The 20,644-nt window shown below is 40.7% G+C and overlaps 1 protein-coding gene across 2 annotated transcripts in view; it reads left to right on the top strand.

Moving 5' to 3' along the window:
* Positions 1-20,644, top strand: part of tenm1 (teneurin transmembrane protein 1) — a 179,417-nt gene that overhangs the window by 116,487 nt on the left and 42,286 nt on the right. For both annotated transcript variants that reach the window (XM_073486775.1, XM_073486774.1), the window contains 4 exons: positions 7,522-7,665; positions 9,474-9,726; positions 10,490-10,510; positions 16,810-17,042. In XM_073486775.1, the coding sequence (XP_073342876.1) occupies positions 7,522-7,665; positions 9,474-9,726; positions 10,490-10,510; positions 16,810-17,042 (651 nt within the window). The remainder of the gene's footprint in view (positions 1-7,521; positions 7,666-9,473; positions 9,727-10,489; positions 10,511-16,809; positions 17,043-20,644) is intronic.

The raw sequence follows: 20,644 nt of genomic DNA, 5'->3' as shown, positions 1-20,644 counted from the left end.
GGCAGGGAGATAGCACTCCTGGACAGAACTGACTCTATGGAGAAAAATACAAATCTGTGAATGGAAAGTTCCCATTTTCCCTGATGTCCTCTTTCACCTGTGCAAAAAAAATATATACTGGATGTGTAACTGTTACTGTTATTGCACTTTTGGTGCATGATGGCAAAAACAGACGTATTAAAGATGCCGTAAAGGCTTAAATCTTTGAACTTTCTATTGGTCATTTCAGAGATGATGTCCCCGCTATATCTGTGTTGACGACTTTTTCTTTGTGGAAGGCTGTAGACAAACAGAGGAGCTGCGTTAGGGAGAGAGCTTTCCATAAGCACTGAGATATCGCAGGCAGACCAGAAGCTTTGTCCACTCGAGTGTATGGTCTCGTTCAGAGATTGGATCTCTCCATCCCCAGGCTCTCTCTCCTCCTGATCCATCCCCTCCTGTCCTTATCTGTTAGAGCTGCATTTCATCTGCTCCAGATCCTTCCTGATCTATCACCTTTTCTCAACGCCGATGATCCTGTTTTTTTATTTGCCCTGCTTTGCTGAACTCACTCCCTCCCTGCCCGTTTTTAGCCCCCTTCCCTTCGCCTCCTATCTCCCTCCGCCCTTGCTGTGCTTCCCGTGTTTGTGTCCTTTCCTGAACCCTCTTTTCTTCTCTTTACTGCTTGTTATTTCCTCACTTCTCTCTGATCTCCCCTGTTACCTCTCTGCTGTCTCCCTCTGCCCTCCCTTGTTCTTTGCTCTCTACTCGTGTTTTCCCCTCATCCTTCCCTCTCTATAGTTCCTAGCATGTGCAGGAATGTATTTTGAGAAGGGGTGGCAGGGGTTGCCGCCCTAGATACGTACACGCCTGTTTCAACTTACGTGCCCACGCATATTAATGTTTAGAATAGACAATTGACAGATGTTGTCGATTCTCTCTCATTTAGTCTGATATTTGTGTGGAAATAGAATCACAGCAGGATGAATTTGTCGTAAATTTGTTATGTTACTGAGTCCTCATATTTCAGATACTTTAGATGTCCTATCTGTCCTGAGAATTAGGAGCTGTCAGTACTTTATAGTGTTGGTTTTTATCTCCTTACTGCCACAGAGGGTTAGCTGTTGCTCTATGTACACATCAAAAGCTCTATTTTTTTGATCCCCACACTGCGGCCAGATCACAGTCAAGTGAGCCCTGCCCAGTGCGTCAGAGTGTGCCAAACGCACTTATGTTGATTCTGTGGCCAGGTTCTGTTGGCACACCTGTTGCACATACACGCACCAGGTGGGATCAGAAAGAATACATTTCCATACATTATAGGTGGCTACTTTAGAGGCTCTGACAATCATGGCCAATCACATTACCTACTTTCATCCTATGTAAGCACAGGTCTCTGTCAGTCTGAGAGTCCTGTACAGAGTTTTCCTCAGAGGAAGCTTACTGTTTTTTGGGACCCGCAGAGTTTCAAGTTGAATCACATTTGTGGCACGTTGAAGATCCGATGGTCACCACGGTTTCCCTGCACCATCGCAATGACCCATAGAGCGCAGGGAAGACAGCGAGGACAATGCGTCTTCAGCCAACTTTGGATCCAAAATGAAAAGTTAAATCATGCAAGTAATGTTACATGTTAAAACTATGGGAGCCTGTTCATGCTTTGTTGTAATTTATGGGCGTGCTTCCTCCTTTCCTCTGCTTTCTGTCCGTCTGTGTCGACCTTTGGCACACTCACAAATACATGGACTTCATGGTGTCTTCAGGTGCAGGCCCTGTCCACAAGTACGGGTATTTATTAAAATAAAAAGCTTTTTCTATGCGTTTTGGCCTTTCGTACACTAACTAAATAATTGCACTTTATGTCACTGAAAACTGACCTTCTGGAAAACTCCTTCTAAGGAGAAGATATTCAGAAACTCCATTGTCAGTGTTTATGTCTGGACAGGCAGACGCACACATTTACGAGTGTTTGTAGCATCATTGGCAAATGTGAACTTGGAGTATGTGTTATGATATTGGAGTATTTGAGTCTGTACATTGACAGAATGGATGACATATTGTTTGTATTTAGAAAGACTAAAACAGACAATGAGCGGACAATGATGCAAAAGAAGGTCAGAAATGGCTGCTTATAATGTTTTGCTTACAAAACAGCATTATCTAGGAGGATCGGTAGCTAAGCAACCGACCAGAGTATACAATTTGCTTTCTGTTTACAACGGCATACTCATGCCAGGTTTAACTCTCTGATCATTTTCAAAACACCCTGGTGAGACCGACCATTTCAAATCACAATTTCACCCCTGCATAGAATAACCGTCTGCTGTTAAATTCCCCAATAGCTCAACAAATGAAATGGAAGTAAAATTTGGAAGGTGGTCTGGTTTTTTGCATGTTGATTTTGAGAAAGTTCAATTTAATTCAGTCAGATTTGACTATTCTACTTGCAAAAAGTAATTGCTTACAACCTGGGAACAAAATTGTCGCCACTTCAATCCTGGTAATGAACCACAATTCAGTTCTTTTGTCAGAGTCTCTTGTTTCTGGGAAAAGCACTACAAAATTGAACCCCAACCACCTCTATCACATCATGTTGCTCATCACAGCCGCATGTCTGCCGGTATTATAATTAAAAATGTATCATGGCGTCACATCGGCTAGACTCGTTTAAAACAAGATGACGTGCACAGCCGTTACCACAGTTACCTGGTGTTTTGGATGGAGACACAGAGTGAAGCCTGGCAGGAACAGACAGTCCAGAGGGAGCTTTTAGCCAGAGAGAGAGAAAACTTTGAAAAAAACTGTGTGAACTGTTATCAACGAGTCTGTCTCCAAAATGCCTGTTGATTTGGAGAAGAAACTTTGGAGAATAATTAATCAAAAGGAGGAGATTTATTTTATGACAGGTATAAAACTATTGAAAAGAGTAAAAAAGTGGAAGGATGAATAAAAAATGAATAAAGGGGTTTGTGTGAGAAGTTGGGTGTGTTCTCACCAAATAAAGTGTCCAAACTATGATGGGACTCCAGTGCGCTGAGCTGTCAACCTGCTTGAGCAGGCGGGCGACCGACCGCATGAGACACACTTACTACCGGCATCAAGATTGCAGTACACCACTAGATTGGCATTGCAACACCCTCTGCCGTGCCTCTCCGCCTGCTGTGGTGCACAGTGTGCCATCGAGATACCAAAGCAGCAAAAGTGAAAGAATAACCTCAGTCGACACCAAATAGAGCCCGTTTCAACAAAACAGGAAAACACTGGATTTAGAGGATAAAATCCAGCAGGCAGCATAAAAACATGTGTAAATTCAGCATAAATGTGCCTGTGGGTATACAGATAACATCTCAGCCTCAGTCTTACTACCCCACATTTTATCAAAGAGCCTAATTTTTAGTTGGTTTTGAAATATTTAAAGTGAAATATGCTAATTTATGTTATTTTTCATCTGTAACACAAATGTATTATGGCCAGTTATGTTTAGCAGCTCTTGTAAACTTGAGGAATAGGCATGCAGAGATGTTAAGATACCAGATATGTTTATCATTCAAATGTACCTTCTTTTTTTTTTTTTATTATTTCATTATTATCGTGCCATTATTTGATAGGAGAGCTGAAGAGTTGACTGGAAAGGGAGGATGAAATTAGGGAGAGACCGAGAGGTCGGATTGGAACCGTGGGCGAAGACACAGCCTCCGTACACGAGGCACATGCTCCATCAACTGAGCTACTGGGGCCCCTCAAGTTTACCATATTTTTGATATTCAACCACAACAGAATAATACATGCATCACTTCAACAGAAAATGTTTAAAGTGTTTGTATTATTAAAATTTTGTCTAAAGTTAAAATTATGTTTTCATTGTTTCGCTTTTGTTAGAATTGGAGGGCTCCAGCATCATACAGCCGCCTCTCTGTCTCGCATTAATGGTTCCCAGTGCTGTGTTGGCACGGCGACACAGACACACACGGTCACACACACACATGAAAAGATGTGTGTGCACTCACACACACTTCATGTGCTCACACATAGCCAGAGAGAGCAGGAGGAAGGGAGATCATGCTCTGTTTGCTGGGGTGAACACATCGCCCGAGGCTTCAGCAGAGGGGAATGAAAGCTTTCACCTGTGAGATATTGAGTGTGCGTTTATGTACTATGGCGTGCATGTATTGTTTGTGAGGGAGTGTGTATACGTGTGTCTTTCCTTGTAATATAGCTACAGTAATATTCGGTTTCGGAGCAGTTCTCAAAACACTCCCCCCTTTGAGATTGCTTTGCCCGTTTTGTCCTGGAAAAGCCTTGTTCTTCAAATAAAGTCATTTTCATTGTAGAATATCTTCCTTTTTTTCAGCGGGACAGTGTCCCACGGTAATGTATTTATGGCACATTCTGATGCGTTTTCATAAGGATGGATTGGTTTCCAGGTCGTGAAACAGGTTCTTCAACAGTGTGCGATGTGATTTCAAGGGTCAGAAATTACACAATACTTCATGTTTTTATTTTTCTTCAATAAATCAGTGCTTCTCACTTCTGTTTCTGTCCTTCATAAACGCAAGATCACAAGCCATTCACGTCTTAAGACACACAAAATTGAAACAAATGAACCTTTTGAATGAACTTAAGAGATAGTTCCCAGACTAAGAACTTTTGTCCAGCACTATATGGTTTCTTTTTCTCTTTTACAATCCCCAGTGTCCCAAATTACCCATTATTTTCCCTCCCCAGTCACTTTATCGATTGTAGCCATTGAGCTGGAGATTTAAGTCGGCCCTGTGTGCCTGCTGAGAGTTTCTCTCCGTGTTAAAGGGAATCTCCTGAGTTGGTACATAATGTGAGCTCTTACTACTTACGTATTCCACCATCTCTACTGATCTTTTTGCTGATTCTGTTCCCCAGTTCCCCTTGAGTGCCCGTCGATTCACAGGCATGTTGGTTTACAAAGAACCAAGCTAAGAGAGATCAGTGTCAACTGTGATTGACAGCGACAAGTTTCCTGCTACCACGTTTGTCTCAGACATGTCAAGCTGTCCTTACTGTACAGTATATTATCTTCATTTGAGCAAGGTTATGTCATTAATATGTTACGTTAACTCTATTTAACTCCCACTGCTTTGATTATTCAGTACATTTTCTTTAACTTATCATTATGAAGTACAGTAAACGTTGACCGCACAATGTAATGGCTATAGAATAATGACACTATCAGCGTTTAGATTGGTTCCCTAGAAACATCACTTTCACTGTGCAGTGTTGTCCGCCACTGGCCATGAAATCTCCTGGGAAAATGAAGGCTGAGTGGCGATCCAGTCAGTCTGGCAGCCTGGCACCATTTCTGTCAGCGCTCACGTCTCCATTATAGACTAAATGAATGAATAAACTCACATTTTGTCCTGTGGTGATGTTAGTTGCTGCTCTGAGGAAAACTGAAATTGATGCAGCTGGTGCATCAGCGCCAACAATAATACTTGGAAACGCTACGAGAGAGATGTAATGACCTCTTCTTTTACTTGCCAACATTAAAAAAAATAACTTTTAATGAAACCCTCGCCCACAAGCCACTAAAAGTGCTTGTGTTTCGAATAAATGTTTAAAGCACTAATATAGCTCTGATAAAGTCACTACCACCGTCTCCTGTTGCAGCAAAAATCAGATGTTTGCGACTTTGTGAGTGTAGCATTTAGTTGCTAAAGTGCCAAAGCAGATTAAATATTGTATTTGCATTCATCAGTTGGCTAGAAACACAGCTCCACTGAATGCTAATATTGCTCTGTTTGTTGTATGTGTAGGTAGACTAACAAGTTCACCATAACAATATAATAAGGTGTTTTATTGTTCCGCTGCCCCCAGATGGTCCAAAAATTATAAATAAATGCAGCTTTAAACACATAGCAATTCCACTATATATATAAAAAAACACTCCATTAAGAAAAACAATCACCAGGCGAAAATATTACGTTACCTTTTTGAATTATCTCTGATAAAATAAATCAGTAATTGCCTTAAAATCTTTTATTATTTAAATGATTATTATTGTTATTCATTGTAATATTTGTTTGATCACATCACATGTATACAATGTTGATACTTATTATGGGCTCTATTAACAAATGTACTGTTGGTAATGATTATTATTATGAAGACCATAGTCACACAGCAGCCATTTTCCTCTAACATCAGCCTCAGGTTGGGAAGCTCAAATGTTGTTTGTTGTTGTTGCTCTGTTCCATGTTTTAAGTCATATAAATGAAGGGAATCTGACAAATTGTTTCATCATTTCACTGCCTCCTGATTGATCAGCAACTAAAAAGACAATAGGTAGTCAAAAACATTAGCATTCAACCACTTCCTAGCTAACATTATTGTTTTATAGTGTTACACAACTTAGGCATAAATTAATTCTAAAATATCGACACACATCTTAGACACATTTATTTAAACCTGCAAGTGAAATGCACTGTAATCAAACATTAACTAGGAAGTGGTTGAATGCTAATGTTAGCTAATGGGTTATCAAATGTTGTTGTTAAAAATTGTTTTATCTTAAAATTTGGTCAGATATTTCTAAGGATTTTCACTATTTGTAATCTTTTCAGTTGATGATCAATTGAGAAGCAGTGAAGTGATAACAGTATGTCAGATCCCTTAGGTTTATTTAACTTGCAACTTGGAACACAGCAGTACAACATGAACGTGACAAAGAAAATGGCCGCCATGTGAATATGGTCTATGCGGGCTTGAAATCCTACATGCAATACATCTTAATGAGTTAGTATCTAATAAGGTATTCATGTGTTTTGTTTGGAAAACATTTGCATATATCTGCAAAGTAACTAGTAATTAGCTGCCAAATGAAGTAGAGTAAATTTAGAAAGTAGCATCAATAGAAGTACTCAAATCCTTTAAAATGTTACTTAAGTCAAGTATTTCAGTAAATGTTTCTAAATAAAATGTTCCACCTCTGAAAAAAGGCTGCTGACATGTTTGAGGCATTTCTTTCTGTATTCATGTGTGATTGTGTGTTTCAAAATGACATGTATGCAAGCATGTTACATGTTTTCGAGGGCTGCTACAGCTCTGTCACCTGCCGCCTTTAAACATCTTCCACGTCTGAAGTGGTAAATTACGGTCGAAACATATTTAATCCTGCCAAGCCAAGCCAAAAAAAAAAAAAAAAAGCCGTTGATAGTTGTTAGTTGTAGTGGGAAGCTGCACAGCGTATCATTACAACTAAGAGGCCAAGCAGCTAATTCTAGGGCTCCTTCATGAAGACGGGCTCCTCCTGATTACGCCTCCACTTCTCACTGATCTCTCTCAGCCACACACACTGATGAGGTCTCACTGCAGGCCTTTCATGTGCCTCGCCACTCGATACAGTATAGTTTGGAGAGAGACGGGGAGTGAGTGTGCTTGTGTGTAAGGTCTGTCTGTCAAGTTCTGCGGCACTCATTTCGCTGCATGTATTATATTGTCAGACACAACAGGTCAGCAGCTCATAGTTATTACTGTGCATGACTGTTATGTGTGAATGTGTTTGCATTTCAGTTTCTGTCGGCTACGAGTACGAGTCATGCCCTGGCGTTATCCAATGGGAGAGGAGGACGGCTCTGATGCAGGGATTTGAACTGGTCCCCTCAAACCTGGGAGGCTGGTCTCTGGACAAACACCATGCCCTCAACATACGCAGTGGTAAGAGCACACAATGTACTTGTGTACTGCTTTTGTCAGTATTTGTGATTATTTTGTATCACATACAGTGTATCCCAAATAAGTAAGGATCAGAATGCTACAACAAAAAAATATATATATTTTTTTGGTCTTGCCCCCGCCCCTTCATGGGGCAAACAGCCCCTCTAATTTGACTGCCGGTAAATGCAAAATCAGTGGTCTTTGCAAATCTAATAGCATAAAATAAGAATACTGTATTGCTTTTTAGCTATAAGGAGCCCCGATTTAATGGCCAGTCAGGCAATCATGTTATGTTGTTTTCTTTCTAATCTGTTTTTTTTTGTTGTTGTTTTATAATCTGTCCAATGGGACATTACTGTAAACTAATCACATCACTGTGGTGAAGCAGAACCGCTGTCTCCATTATGATACCTGTGCTAATTATGCGACCTTTCACTACAGGCCGGGAGTAGTAGAAAACAGGTCTGTTTTAGCACCACTTCCGGTGTTACTTTATGCTGTTTACAAGGTTCATTATTAGAGGGTAGGTCAGCTCAATTTATGTAAATTATTAACATTAAAATACCCTCTCCTCCGGGCGGTCTTTTGAGTGGAGACGCTATTAAACCAAGCACCATTCTAAAGACAGGAGTTTTATGGTCTGGCCATATTTTTTCACAGTAAAAACTGTAGTTACATCATCACAAAGACTTTTCTGATTCACTTTCATCTGGAGGCACAATCAGCATTTACTAACCTGTGATAAAGTGTTTGCCACAGAAAGGCCAGGTCCCACAATTTTCATCCTCTCTGCAGATGGCCTGAAGCTACAGATCTCTTCTTTGACTGCCCTATGTTCTTTTGGGAACTAAAGAAAATCGTAACCTCTGGGATTTTTTATTGTTTGACATACAAAACGCAACACAGCATGGTACTACTAGCTTTTTTCCAATTCAGCACCAGCACTCTCACAGCACTTGTTTTCACCCAAAAGAGGGCGTGGTTGTTCTGGGGACAGAAAAGTGACGTATGCCTGCTCTCTTCTATACTAGAATGAGAATTGGTGCAGCCAGACCTTTCTCAAGTGCTGACACAGCACTATGGCAGAATACTTTATTTGGCACTGACAAAGTACATAAAATCACGCCAACTTTGAAACGTCTAGGCTAACACAGGAAAGGTCATTTCTCCATACTATTAAGCATTCGCTACTTAATTTGAGTCTGACTCACCAGATGTAGACTGTGGATATAAGCCTGTCATTGGCTGACTATTCCAGTCGCTATTTTGCTCCCTTTTAGTATCTGCATGTTAGTGTTTTCAAAATCCCTATCTACAGAAAACAACAACAACCTCCAAGCATAGGAAGTCTCCCTAACCTTAATCTGGTTGCCAACTTTATGAATACAAACAAGCTAGCAGTTGTTGTCTTTTCTTTTTCCAAGATTTAGCCATTTTAATTCACAGGCTTGCTTCCCTACGTTCAAATGTTCCACCAAAAGTTCTTCCCGACACCATTTTGCAAGAGCACTGTCGCTGTCCTCACTCATCGTATTTATATTTATATATCTGTTTATATACGAATAATGCTCAATCCTGCTTGGTGCAGAGAAGTGAGTGACATCACTTTTTTTTCCAAATGTCTCTACACTATTAAAATACCAGCAAGAGGAGTTCTTACAAAATAAATAATACAGAAATAACCAAAGCCATTCAAACATTGGCAGAAGTCGTGTGTTCATGTAAGAACCCATCACCCGTAGTCAGAAGCTAATGAGAAAATGTGTTTGAGGGCCTGCAGGGTATTTACTGCTCTCCTCCCTCCCCAGGAATCCTTCACAAGGGAAATGGAGAAAACGTCTTCCTCTCCCAGCAGCCTCCTGTCATCAGCACTGTGATGGGGAATGGTTTTTATCGGAGCGTCCCCTGCGGTCCAAGCTGCAGCGGCACCGCTCGGGACATGATGCTGTTTGCCCCCGTGGCACTGGCCAGCGGCCCCGACGGCTCTCTCTACGTGGGGGACTTCAACTTCATCCGCAGGGTGCATCCCGACGGATACACCAGAACCATACTGGAACTCAAGTGAGACTCATGATCTCGTTTTGGTATGCATGTGATAAGAGCAGACTGATCTTGGTGGGGATCTCCAGCAGTGGGAAGCGATGGGATTTTGAGCATTGGATTGACTTGAGCACAATTAAAACAAAATTAGCTTGGCTGCTATGGGTTAGTGTGGCATTAGCTCTGGTTGGCATCTGCGCTTGTGATCTGTTTGATCTCAATGAAGAAGTTTGTCTTCATGCAAACGCAGAGTGTGTACGAGGTTCAGACATCACAGACTTTAATCTACCTCTTTAGAATGTATGAGAGGCTCAAAGTCTTTGCTGTGAAACAAAGATATTTTTTTCTGTGGATTATGACGATGATATCTCCTACTGCGCTGCAGGCACTACATTCTCTATTTCTGTATTTTCTCAAGCGTAGAATCTCGATGGGATTGCACAGTCATTTGTCCTGTAAAGTGTTCTCCTTATGTAACTTTACTCTATCATTCCCTGTTATTATTGTATCTCTGACTAATATTTCTGGTTCAGACGGAGGTTTCATGGTGTCTGTATCTGATACTTCCCCGTCCTCCGGGAGGAAATGCCAAGAAACTTCCTGTATAGGTTAATATTTAATGTGAAACAATACAGCGGACTAAATCAACCCTAATCTCACTTTATGAGGTGAAAATTGACTCATGTATCCTATGAAATTCTGAGTGACTCTCGTTAGCATTATAAATGATTGTTTTTACCTTCTCTTTTCTCCTTTCAAATGCTCTTCTATGGCTTATTATCAGGAACCGGGACACCAGACACAGGTGAGCACCTCCTTTATATACCTGCATGAAACAAAAGAGAACATGTGTCAAGAGAAAAAGACAGGCCATGTTGCTAAATGCCTCACAGCACTTTATTTTGGTCAGGTTGCTGTAGATTACATAATTGCATTGACCTGACTTTCCCTCTTCCCACAAACACACAAACGCACCACACGTGAAATGTGCACATAGAATACTTAGGTTGCACTCAGATCTATCAAATCCTCATTTGAATTCCACTTGACAATATTACATTTGTAAATTGGAAATCAGCCAAAATTTCAAGGATTTCATGTTTTTAGAGGATTACTGGAAGTCTGTTTGGAGGATGCAGCGGTTCACACACTTCCTGAGCCAGACTAAAAGCCCGAGGCCTCGTATGGCCTCGACATTGTCCCTGGCCCCGAGCCTTGATAGCGGTGTGAGCCCCATACGCCATGTTCGACAGAAGATTAGACAGATGTTAGAGAGTTTGTGTGCATGTGTGTGTGTGTATTTGTGGATGATTGTGTGTCTGTCTGTGTGTGTGCACCACTATCAGGGGTTATATCAAGTCGATTCTGTGAGAGTGCTCGTGGGTGTTTGTGAGAGAGACAGAGAGGGTTTATCCGATTTGAAAAGAGAGAGGATTTTTCAAGATGCCATATCTCCAGCATGCCAAAGTTTCCAACCATGCAAAAGGGATAACCTGGCTGTGTGTCTGTGCCTGTACTGTATGGGTGGGTGTGTACATGTGTCTGCAAGCGTGAAAATGTAGATGTGCCCGCGATGCACAAACCGTGATAAATTTCCTCTGTATAGCCTAAGCCAGTGATTCCCAACTAGTACTTGCAACCCAGGGGCTACTTCTACAGTTGCCAGCAGCTAAGTGCAAAGATTGTGGAGTAGCTTAACTAATTAGATCAAATAGAAACCAAGCTTGGAAAATAAACCACACATTGAGTTAATAACAACTAAAGACTGCATGTTGCGTGTAGAGAGGCAAAGTCCCTCCCCTTCTGTTGTGTCCAATGGGATCTTATTTCAGAATAAATATGTATGTTAGTTAACGGTGAACAATAATTTTGCAAGACAAGGAAGTTAGTTTTATCTGAAACCCCTCAGTGAACTACACCTCTCCTCTTGCACAACGTGCATCACCAATACCAACATGGCCGTCACCCTGACACATTTCACCTTATTATTCCACGGTGTAAGAGGTGAAAATCAATACAAACTTAAACATGTTGAGAGCTGCAGCTATGCAAAAGGAGAGTTTCATTCCTTAAGAGCTAGCATGCGGGACCGGCTCCAAAAGGTTTCAGTGACTTTAAAAGTTTTCCAACAAACTGCAACTTGTTGACAAGCAAAATTATCTTATAAATTGATCATATTTGTAATTCATGGCACAATTCAAACTGGACCAAAATGTTATTTGTCTCTCACCATTCACTACTGTGAATATTTTTTCCGAAATGAGGTCCCATGGTGGTCCGCTGGAAGGGGAGAAACTTCTTCTCTCTGTAAGAATACATAAAACTAGTTAGCATACACACACACACACTATTGCAAACACATATACACTCTTGAGAGGCAGAAATACAAGAGGAGATAGACTCAGACAAACACAAGAATTTCTATATTTATGAATCTGCTCATTATTTTCTTTCCCCCCCCTTTATTTATCCATTTTTATTTCCTGCTGACCGTCTTTTTGCTTTTATCTATCAAAACCACCGCCACAATCATATTCAGTGCGTTTGCATGAGCTCTATTGTTCTGGTTATGCTCTGGTTCTTGAAGTATGACTCAAACAACCATTCACCACACATCGTCTCTCTGTACATCTACAACTTAATGCTATATTTAAAAATCCTACATGTAACCTAGTTAACACACATCCTCTCATACCTACCTATCTGTTAACATGTCTGTCTGTGTTGTTGCAGATATTGTAGACAGGTATTGTGGATAAATGGCTGAGTTAGGCTAGCTAAAAGTAGCCAAATGGATAAACAGTTGGAACAGCTAGCTGGAACGCTTTTTAATAATTCTTTATTGTGTTGAGACTGTCTCTTCGCTCTGTTACATATTCCAAATGCACTGTGTTGGGATTTAGAAAGCTAGAGAGATATTCTCTTCACTCAGAGAACCAAGGTTACAGTGTAACCATATGTTCTCCATCATCTTGAAACTATCTCTCCAGCTTTTAAAATCACAGCACCATATATATAAATATGTGATGGAATGAAGAGATAGTCTCTTCACTCAGAGAACCAAGGTTACATTGTAACCACAAGTTATCCCAGTTTAAAATCAGGAAGAAGACACTGGATCATTACAGCTGGTTGATGATGGGTTATTTCAGGTAATCCAGTAGAGCTGTGGCTGTATGTCAGGAAAAAATATAAAGGTCGGGAACCACCTACAGCAACTGGATTCTTCAGAAGGCACTTTGGCTACCCTTTCCTCACCCTGGAGGTTTCTCCTTTAGTTCCTGCTTCCTCCTTTTCCTCCGGAGCAGCTTTTTACTGTTAGCGGCATGTTAGTGTTTCTCTTTTATTCTATACTATTGTTCTCCCAAGTCAAATACATAAATTATTCATCCATATTCAGCTTTCAAAGCTTTTCACTGCACATTCTTCCCAGCAAAGTGCCTATCAGCCAACAGGGCTTCAAAACAAGGTGGTCTCCGAGGGGAGACAATATGGGATGTGCTCACTGTAAAAACATCTCCTATTCTTTCCCTTCAAGAGTTTCGGAGTAAAGCAAATAGGGGAGGAAGTCCTCTACAATAGTATCTGAGAGCCCAGATGGTCGATTCAGAGAGACAGTCAGGAACAGCCAGATCACTGTGTCTATCATCTCTGATCATTGTTTTGTTATTATGTGTGGAGGGAACTAGGGATTGTTTGTGCCGTGGTTGTTATTGCTGTTCGTTTCCCTTCCACTGGATAAATGGATGAATGTATTTGGAGCTTTGAGCGCCTAATTGAGAAGAAGACAGGTGAAATGATCTGTAATCAGTTATATGCGGCGTGCAATGCTTGTGGTAGCTTCAAGAGGGCCCACAAATATGATATGCTACGCGGAGCAGTGGCACGCTTTGAAACCCGGTGAATAACTCTCTTAGGATCAACCTTAAATTATGTATGTGCAGTTCAGTGCAGAGCTCTGTAAACAGTTATGCACTTAATGGACTAGATGACTGACAGTACCCGTGCCTATGTTGCTGTGTGCTTCTTTTTCTGGGTTTCAAGAAGGTTCAGGGTAATATCAGAAGGAAGTTTCCTCTTTAGAGAGTAAGGGTTTGTACGGGCAGAATAATCTCACAGCTTTCCAAAGCAAACACAAAATTTTGGCAAGCTATTAGTAACCTGCAAGACTAAGTTTTGGGGTCTTTAAAAAAGAAGGAATGCCCTGTAATTGAGCGAGAATGTGCAAAAGCATGACATTGGCAATGTTTTCCTTGACATTGTAATTTCTCTCTCAAGACTTTTCTCTGTGGAAAAAAGCACTTACAGGGTGTCTTTGAGTTTAATTGGCAGGAAGCCTTTGACCAGACCCGGCTGACATTGGATTTCACGCTACAAAGCAGTTGCTTGGATAGCAGTTAGTTACAGCGTTCAAAGTTCAACATTTAAATTCTCTATCACACTTTTTGTAACCACTGTGTTTAAGTCTCAATAATGTGGCACAACAACCTGACATTGCCAGAGGTTTTCTATAATGACTGAACTGCCGACTATATGTACGGAAGCAAGTCAAGTCTTCTCTGTGCAGCGACGTGCCCACAGCGTTGGCACTCCTCCTACACAGAGCGCAGTAAACAGCTCACAGTCAATATGAGGGTAAATGAAGTCAGTGCTCATGGTGTGCTAAACCTAAGCCCAAGGCTTACACTGAGGACAAAAGACAGTTTCATTAAAACAGTATGAAAAGTACATAATATCATGGTCCTCCACACAGCACTCTGGATTTTTTAACCTTTCGCTGAACAAACTTCCAGTCTTTTGTCCACTCTTACCTCTCATCAACTAACAATAACAACAAGAACAATAGACAATTACGTGTCCACATGGCTCATTTGGCTGAGGCCAAATTTAGCTATATGAATGTTCCGGGTTTAATTTTGGTCTCAGACCTTTGTTGCATGTTATCCCCACTCCCTGTTGTTGTCTCTCCTGTTTTCCTGTTGCTCTCACTTTAGTTTGCTTCATTCTAGAGCATGTTCAACAAAAGATCAAATTAACCACCAGAGACCACATTTCCAGCTATCATATATAATGTAGAAGACATAAAATACAAACATAAACCGTTCTCTAAATGCACCCATAGACCATTGCAACAAGGGTGCCATATCACAGAAATATTGTATAAGGATGCAGCTTGTGTTAGGATTTATAAATGCATGAATTATGCTGCTCTCCACCTTATCCAGGCTGCACATACATTTATACATAAGGTTCCTTATCTTTGCCTGACATGTGGGTTCATTTAAGCTGACGAACAAATGACTGCAACTCTAAAATCTCACACATGAACATATTCCTGGCCTCATTGTAAGGACTGAATAGGTCTCTGCATACAGCTGTTTGTGTCGTATACTACAGGTGGCCATTTTATAACATATATATGTTAAACCCTGAACCAAGAGGCAGTGCCCGTGGGCCCGCCATAAGGTTTGGCCCGTTTTTAGCGAAAAAAATTAAAATGAACTTTTAAAAAAATAAAATATGAATCACTGTTTTTGCTGGGGAAGTTATAATGCACTTTAAGAAATACTAATAAGTCCTAATTATTTTACGTAATCCGAGCACTGTGGGCAGTGACACTTCAGTTCAGAAGTCAGCCACTTAAGGTAACTTTGGATCCTAATAGAGAAGCCCTGATAGCAAGTGGAAGAAAAAAAAAAAAGGAATTTAAAAAAGATTATCCAAGCAAAACTTTTTTTAACCCTCTTCTTAAGTCATAAACACAGGAGAGAAAACAATTTAGGTCAGACGAGGATCATCAGAATTTTTTTTGCCTTTCAGAATTTTTGCCTCTCAGGGCACCCGTACAGCCTTTTTGCATTCTAACAATACATACAATACAATAGGCGCCTGCTTTTGCCCCGTGTTTCATCTTTAGGTTTCAGTTTTGGCCCTCCAAGGGAAAAGGTTGTGCACCCCTGCGCGAAAGAGTAACGATGAAAAGGCCTTGCACAGTAACATGATCCTTATCTGGCGTCAACATACTAGGAACATATTAATCACTGGTGTAACACTTTGCATTCATAAGCCTATTAACATTTTTTCTTAACACACTTGCTGATTCAGAATCCCAAAAAGGAGATGAACATGTACAACTACTATCGAGCCACTGTGGCTGTGAGCATCTGTACTATTTAAGCTAGAGGACATTAATCTTGTTGTAGCAGCACAGGCACACGTTTAGTCCTGGACTCTCTCATAGTAATGCTATTCATTGTGATGCCCTGATTGCCTCTAAATGCCTTTAACTGATGGTATTGTCTCGTCAGGAATACTGAGTAATATTATCATTTCACAAACTAGGCTAATTTTGCTGACTAAGTAAGTAAGAAAAATAGGAACATTTTCTAAAACTCAAACCAAAAACCCATTGGAACTGTTAGTGGCCGCTAGCTCAAGTCGTGATTGGATAATGTTTGTAAAACTCAACTCTATTCTCCCTCACTTCAAGGAAATTTTGACTGGTTATTAAACAGTCTCAGTTTAATACTGATGCATCTATATGACCGACATAAGCAAACAAAACCTTTCTTGATTAAATTAATAGCTAATTGTAGTGTTTAAACAGTTGAAAAGAGCTAAGAAAAAGAAAAAAAAACTAGTTGACATCGATAGCTAAAATTGTAAATATTCCAAGAAGTTTGCTTAAATGAATGGATAAACATGTGGAATAGCAGTGACTACATGGCTGAGATAGGCTAGCTAAAAGTAGCCTAATAGATAGATACAGTTGAAACAGCTAGCTGAAAGTAATGATACCTGAATCATCAAAATCGGCTTATAATGTAATGTAACTTTTTTTTTTAGCCCTACAGCCTTTCTACTGAGCTATATCTTACTGTTGACTTATTATCATGAAGACATAACATTACTAGGGATTATAATTTTAGCTTCAGCTCCACCAATCAACCGCCTCTGTTTAGCTTTAGGATTACATGTAACCCAAGTGTATGAACAGCACTAAAGGAAATCTCCATCCATCCATTTCTAACAACATGTTGTTTGGCATTGAAAACATGAAAGTTCCTCATAGCCGCTTTGACTTTGTACACTTTCTCTCACTAGCACCAGCCCTGCTCACAAGTACTACCTGGCCATGGATCCGATGGGGGAGGTTCTCTACGTGTCTGACACCAGCAGTCGCAGAGTGTACCGGGTGAGGAACCTTGGGCAGCCGAAAGATCCATCACGCAACCTGGAGGTGGTAGCCGGTACAGGGGAGCAGTGTCTACCTTTCGACCAGAGCCACTGTGGAGAGGGCAGGAAGGCCACTGAAGCTGCACTCAATAACCCTCGAGGTAGGAAAATATACACTACATCTAAAGAAGACGCTTTCCTAGTCAAGGCACGGCTATTGCACACTGTTGCCATGAGCATGAATTACATTTATCATCCCTCCAGGCTAATATACAGGGATTTGGGGTCAGTACTCATAGATCAGTGTTCAGTAATATTTGGTACAACTAGCTGGAGGACTGTGCTTCCACTGGGTTTCTGAAGGTCAGTACTTTTGTATTGAAGCAGCTCATTACACTGACATCTTGAATAATTTAATATGTGCCTGAAAATCTGGCAGTCTGCATGTATGTCATCACATCTCATCATTTCAGAGAGTACAATATGTTCAGGATCAGTATTGAGATTGTCATGGCACACACAGAAATCATAATCTCATAAGAAGTCACTCTGATAACCCTGCAACTATCTTTGACACACCGTGGGCTTTGATCATCATTCTCCTGGAAGCATATTATTTGAAAATGAGTCCGCGTGGGAGAATGATATGATTTTTTTTTTTTTTATATGACAATATTGTGATGATATTTTATATGTTTTATTCTGGCTTCAACCCCACTTTTTTCAATCCAAGTTGGTCATCTATCAATAGAGTCATCCTCCTTCCTTTCTGTGGTTATTTCCTTTTTTAGTCAGGAACCTACTCGTTCCTTGCGTTCTCCTTGCATGCAGGCCTGACTCCCCACATCTTCAGTGATATAATTGTGAACTGTGAGTGAACTAATGTTCTGTAATCATCACACAAAAGATAATTACTGTACAACTCCACTGTGATTAGATTTATTCTCTAAATTATAGTTCTGACGTTCTCCTTTAAAATGCAAATACGTTTGTATAGGATATCAATTTTCTGAAGCGTAATCCCTACACAAGTATTAATGTTATGACTGATTCCTGTGTTATGTTTTGACTAAAGAGACAATCATTCGGAGCTTTGCTTCTCATTTAATTTGTAAAATAGCGTTTTCACTCTAAGCCCTAGAATATTTAGATATGCTGTGGCATTTAAAATAATGCTTAATTGGTTCAAGGACCATACTGTGTTCTGCCACAAAAACACCCCGCACTTCTCCACCAGCAGCCTGTAGTGTTGACACCAGCTGGGATGGATTGATGGAGTCACGCTGGTTGTGGCTTTTTCTCAGCCCTGCCTGCAACATTTTTAAATATAAATCGATCTAACCAGGCAACAGTATTTTTTCCACTTTTAGTTTTTGTCTTTTGCTGGTCAAAGTTACTGTGCTTAAAAATAACTGATGTTTTTGTAAAAAGGAAATTGCCAGCCGAGTTTGCTAAAACACTGCCAGACCTTTTCCACAGCATTTGACATTTTGACATGTATTTTGACACATTGTCACAGCAGGAAAACACAGGTGTGACCAATAAAACTAATAATCATGGCATGTCCATTCAGGTGTTCCAGTTACAGAACTCTGGTATTGTGCCTGCTGGGTCACTGTCATTGCTTACTGGGACACTTGAATGGAATGAGGACATCATCAACGTTATTAGAGGCACCTGTGCTATTCTTGCTATAACAACTCAAAATGTCTGCTTTGTGTAAATGTCTGTTCTCTGTTCCAATTTATTCTGGACCACAAGCAAATTTCACTGCCCTGACGGCTTTGGGTGACACGTCACACTCACGTCAACTCAGTTGTCATCATTCAGCCTCCCTCTAGTTGCCGTGGTTAGCAAGGTTATTGTCAGATTAGATGGAGAAGCTTTGGTTCAAAGTGTCAGACGGTGATGCTGCCATCCAGTGAACGAGCTCCGACATGGAAAAGTGCAATGGAACAGGCCCATTTTGAACAAAACTTTCCCCAGAACACAGGTACCACACAACGAAATAAGTGGAAGTCGTCATATCAAGCCTCCAGCAGGATAATTGTGGAATCAATGACACAGCAAGAGTGGGCAATGGAGGCTTCACTCAGAGTAGCATGACAAACACGGGAAGCCCTTCTCGGACACTGAATTAATAAAAGAGTATATGAGTGATGTGACAGAGTCATGCTAGAAGGAAGGAAAAAGGATGAAATGAAAGGGAAAATGAATCAGATACCACTCTCGGATTCCTTTGCAGCAAGACGAACTGCAATTCTTACTGAGGATTTGCTCCAGGAACTCTGTGATGACATAAAAAAGGCACAATTCATCTCACCTCCCATGGATGAATCAACGTGGATGACCATCCATGACAGAGGGAGAGAGGGGATAACGCTTAAAAACTCGCCACCCTGGTCTGATGTATCACTGCATAATCCACCAAACAGTTGTGTGTGCCGGTCTGGGTGAAATGCACTCAGTAATGGCAGCTGTGATGACACTTGTGAGCTATTTGAAGGCCTCATCTGCACTGCAGCATCGCATACGACTTCCTGCAAGGTGAAGAGTAAATGGAAGTTGTTGCATTCGTGACAGATATTACATCCCACCTCAATGACCTGAATGTCGAGCTTCAGGGCAGAAACAATGAGTGACCTCATGTCTGCAGTGTGTGCTTCCCAGAGGAAGCTCTTGGTGTTAAAACTTGACATACAGGAGGACACATTGCACTTTCCTAAACTTTTGGAACAAACCAGTCGAAAAAATCGCCATCAGAACCAGCTGAGTTCCTAGAAGGGCTGATACAAAATTCACACATCCGCCTTGAGGATCTCAGCATGGGGAAACAACTTCTACTGTACATTGAAAATCCATTTCTTGTCAGAAATGTCACAAAATACTCGATGGAAGCACTGAAAATCAGCCACAGGGTCAATGCACTTTCACTGCAAACTGAGTTGATTGAGCTCCAAGAAAACCCATCTCTGCAGGAGGCCCACAGTGACCCTGTCACTTTCTGGACAAAAAAGGTCTCTGCTGAAGATGCCCGTTGCCTGCAGAAGATGAACCTCCACATCCTCACCATGTTTGCTCTAACTTACTGCTGTGAGTCAGCGTTTTCAACAATGAGTACAGTGAAGGGCTCATACTGCAGCAGGCTCATTAGCGAACACTCGCATCATTGTCTCCTCTTGGACATCACACAGTTTGAGTCCAAGAAAGACGTTGTCACTTCTACTTCTACTAATACAGAAATGCTGTTCATATACAAAATAATGTTTTGACAAGAAATTGATTTTCAATGTACAGTTGAACTTGTTTTTTTACTTGAACTTATATGAACTTGCATATCATCATTTGATGCACCCTTACTAGACCAGTGATGTGGTGTAAATTTGGCAGGTAGACCTCTAATCCTGCGAGTCGGAGTTTGGAATTTCCCACTTAAAATGTCCAATTTCCAACTGACCTTGTACAAAACTGCAAAAGTGAACAAAAAACTGCTGATCGTGACAAACTGATGTTTCCTTGGTAATAGACAGCATTATTTTTCAGCACTTTTATACTTGGAAACATGTCTAAATATTCTCTTCACTTTGAGACTAGTACAAATACTGTAGTCACAAATACAAATTAAATGGAAAATTCAGTTCTGTGTTGTACTGACTTGCAGAAGAAGAATTATTACAAATATATAAAGCGTGTATTATGTTTGTTTTTTGGAGGCTTGATTAGGGTTGGGCTGATTTAAAAAAAAATTACTAAATTTGATATG

This window comes from Pagrus major, chromosome 18 (assembly GCF_040436345.1).
Source record: "Pagrus major chromosome 18, Pma_NU_1.0".
NCBI lineage: Eukaryota > Metazoa > Chordata > Actinopteri > Spariformes > Sparidae > Pagrus > Pagrus major.
This window is presented reverse-complemented; position numbering and strand designations above follow the sequence as displayed.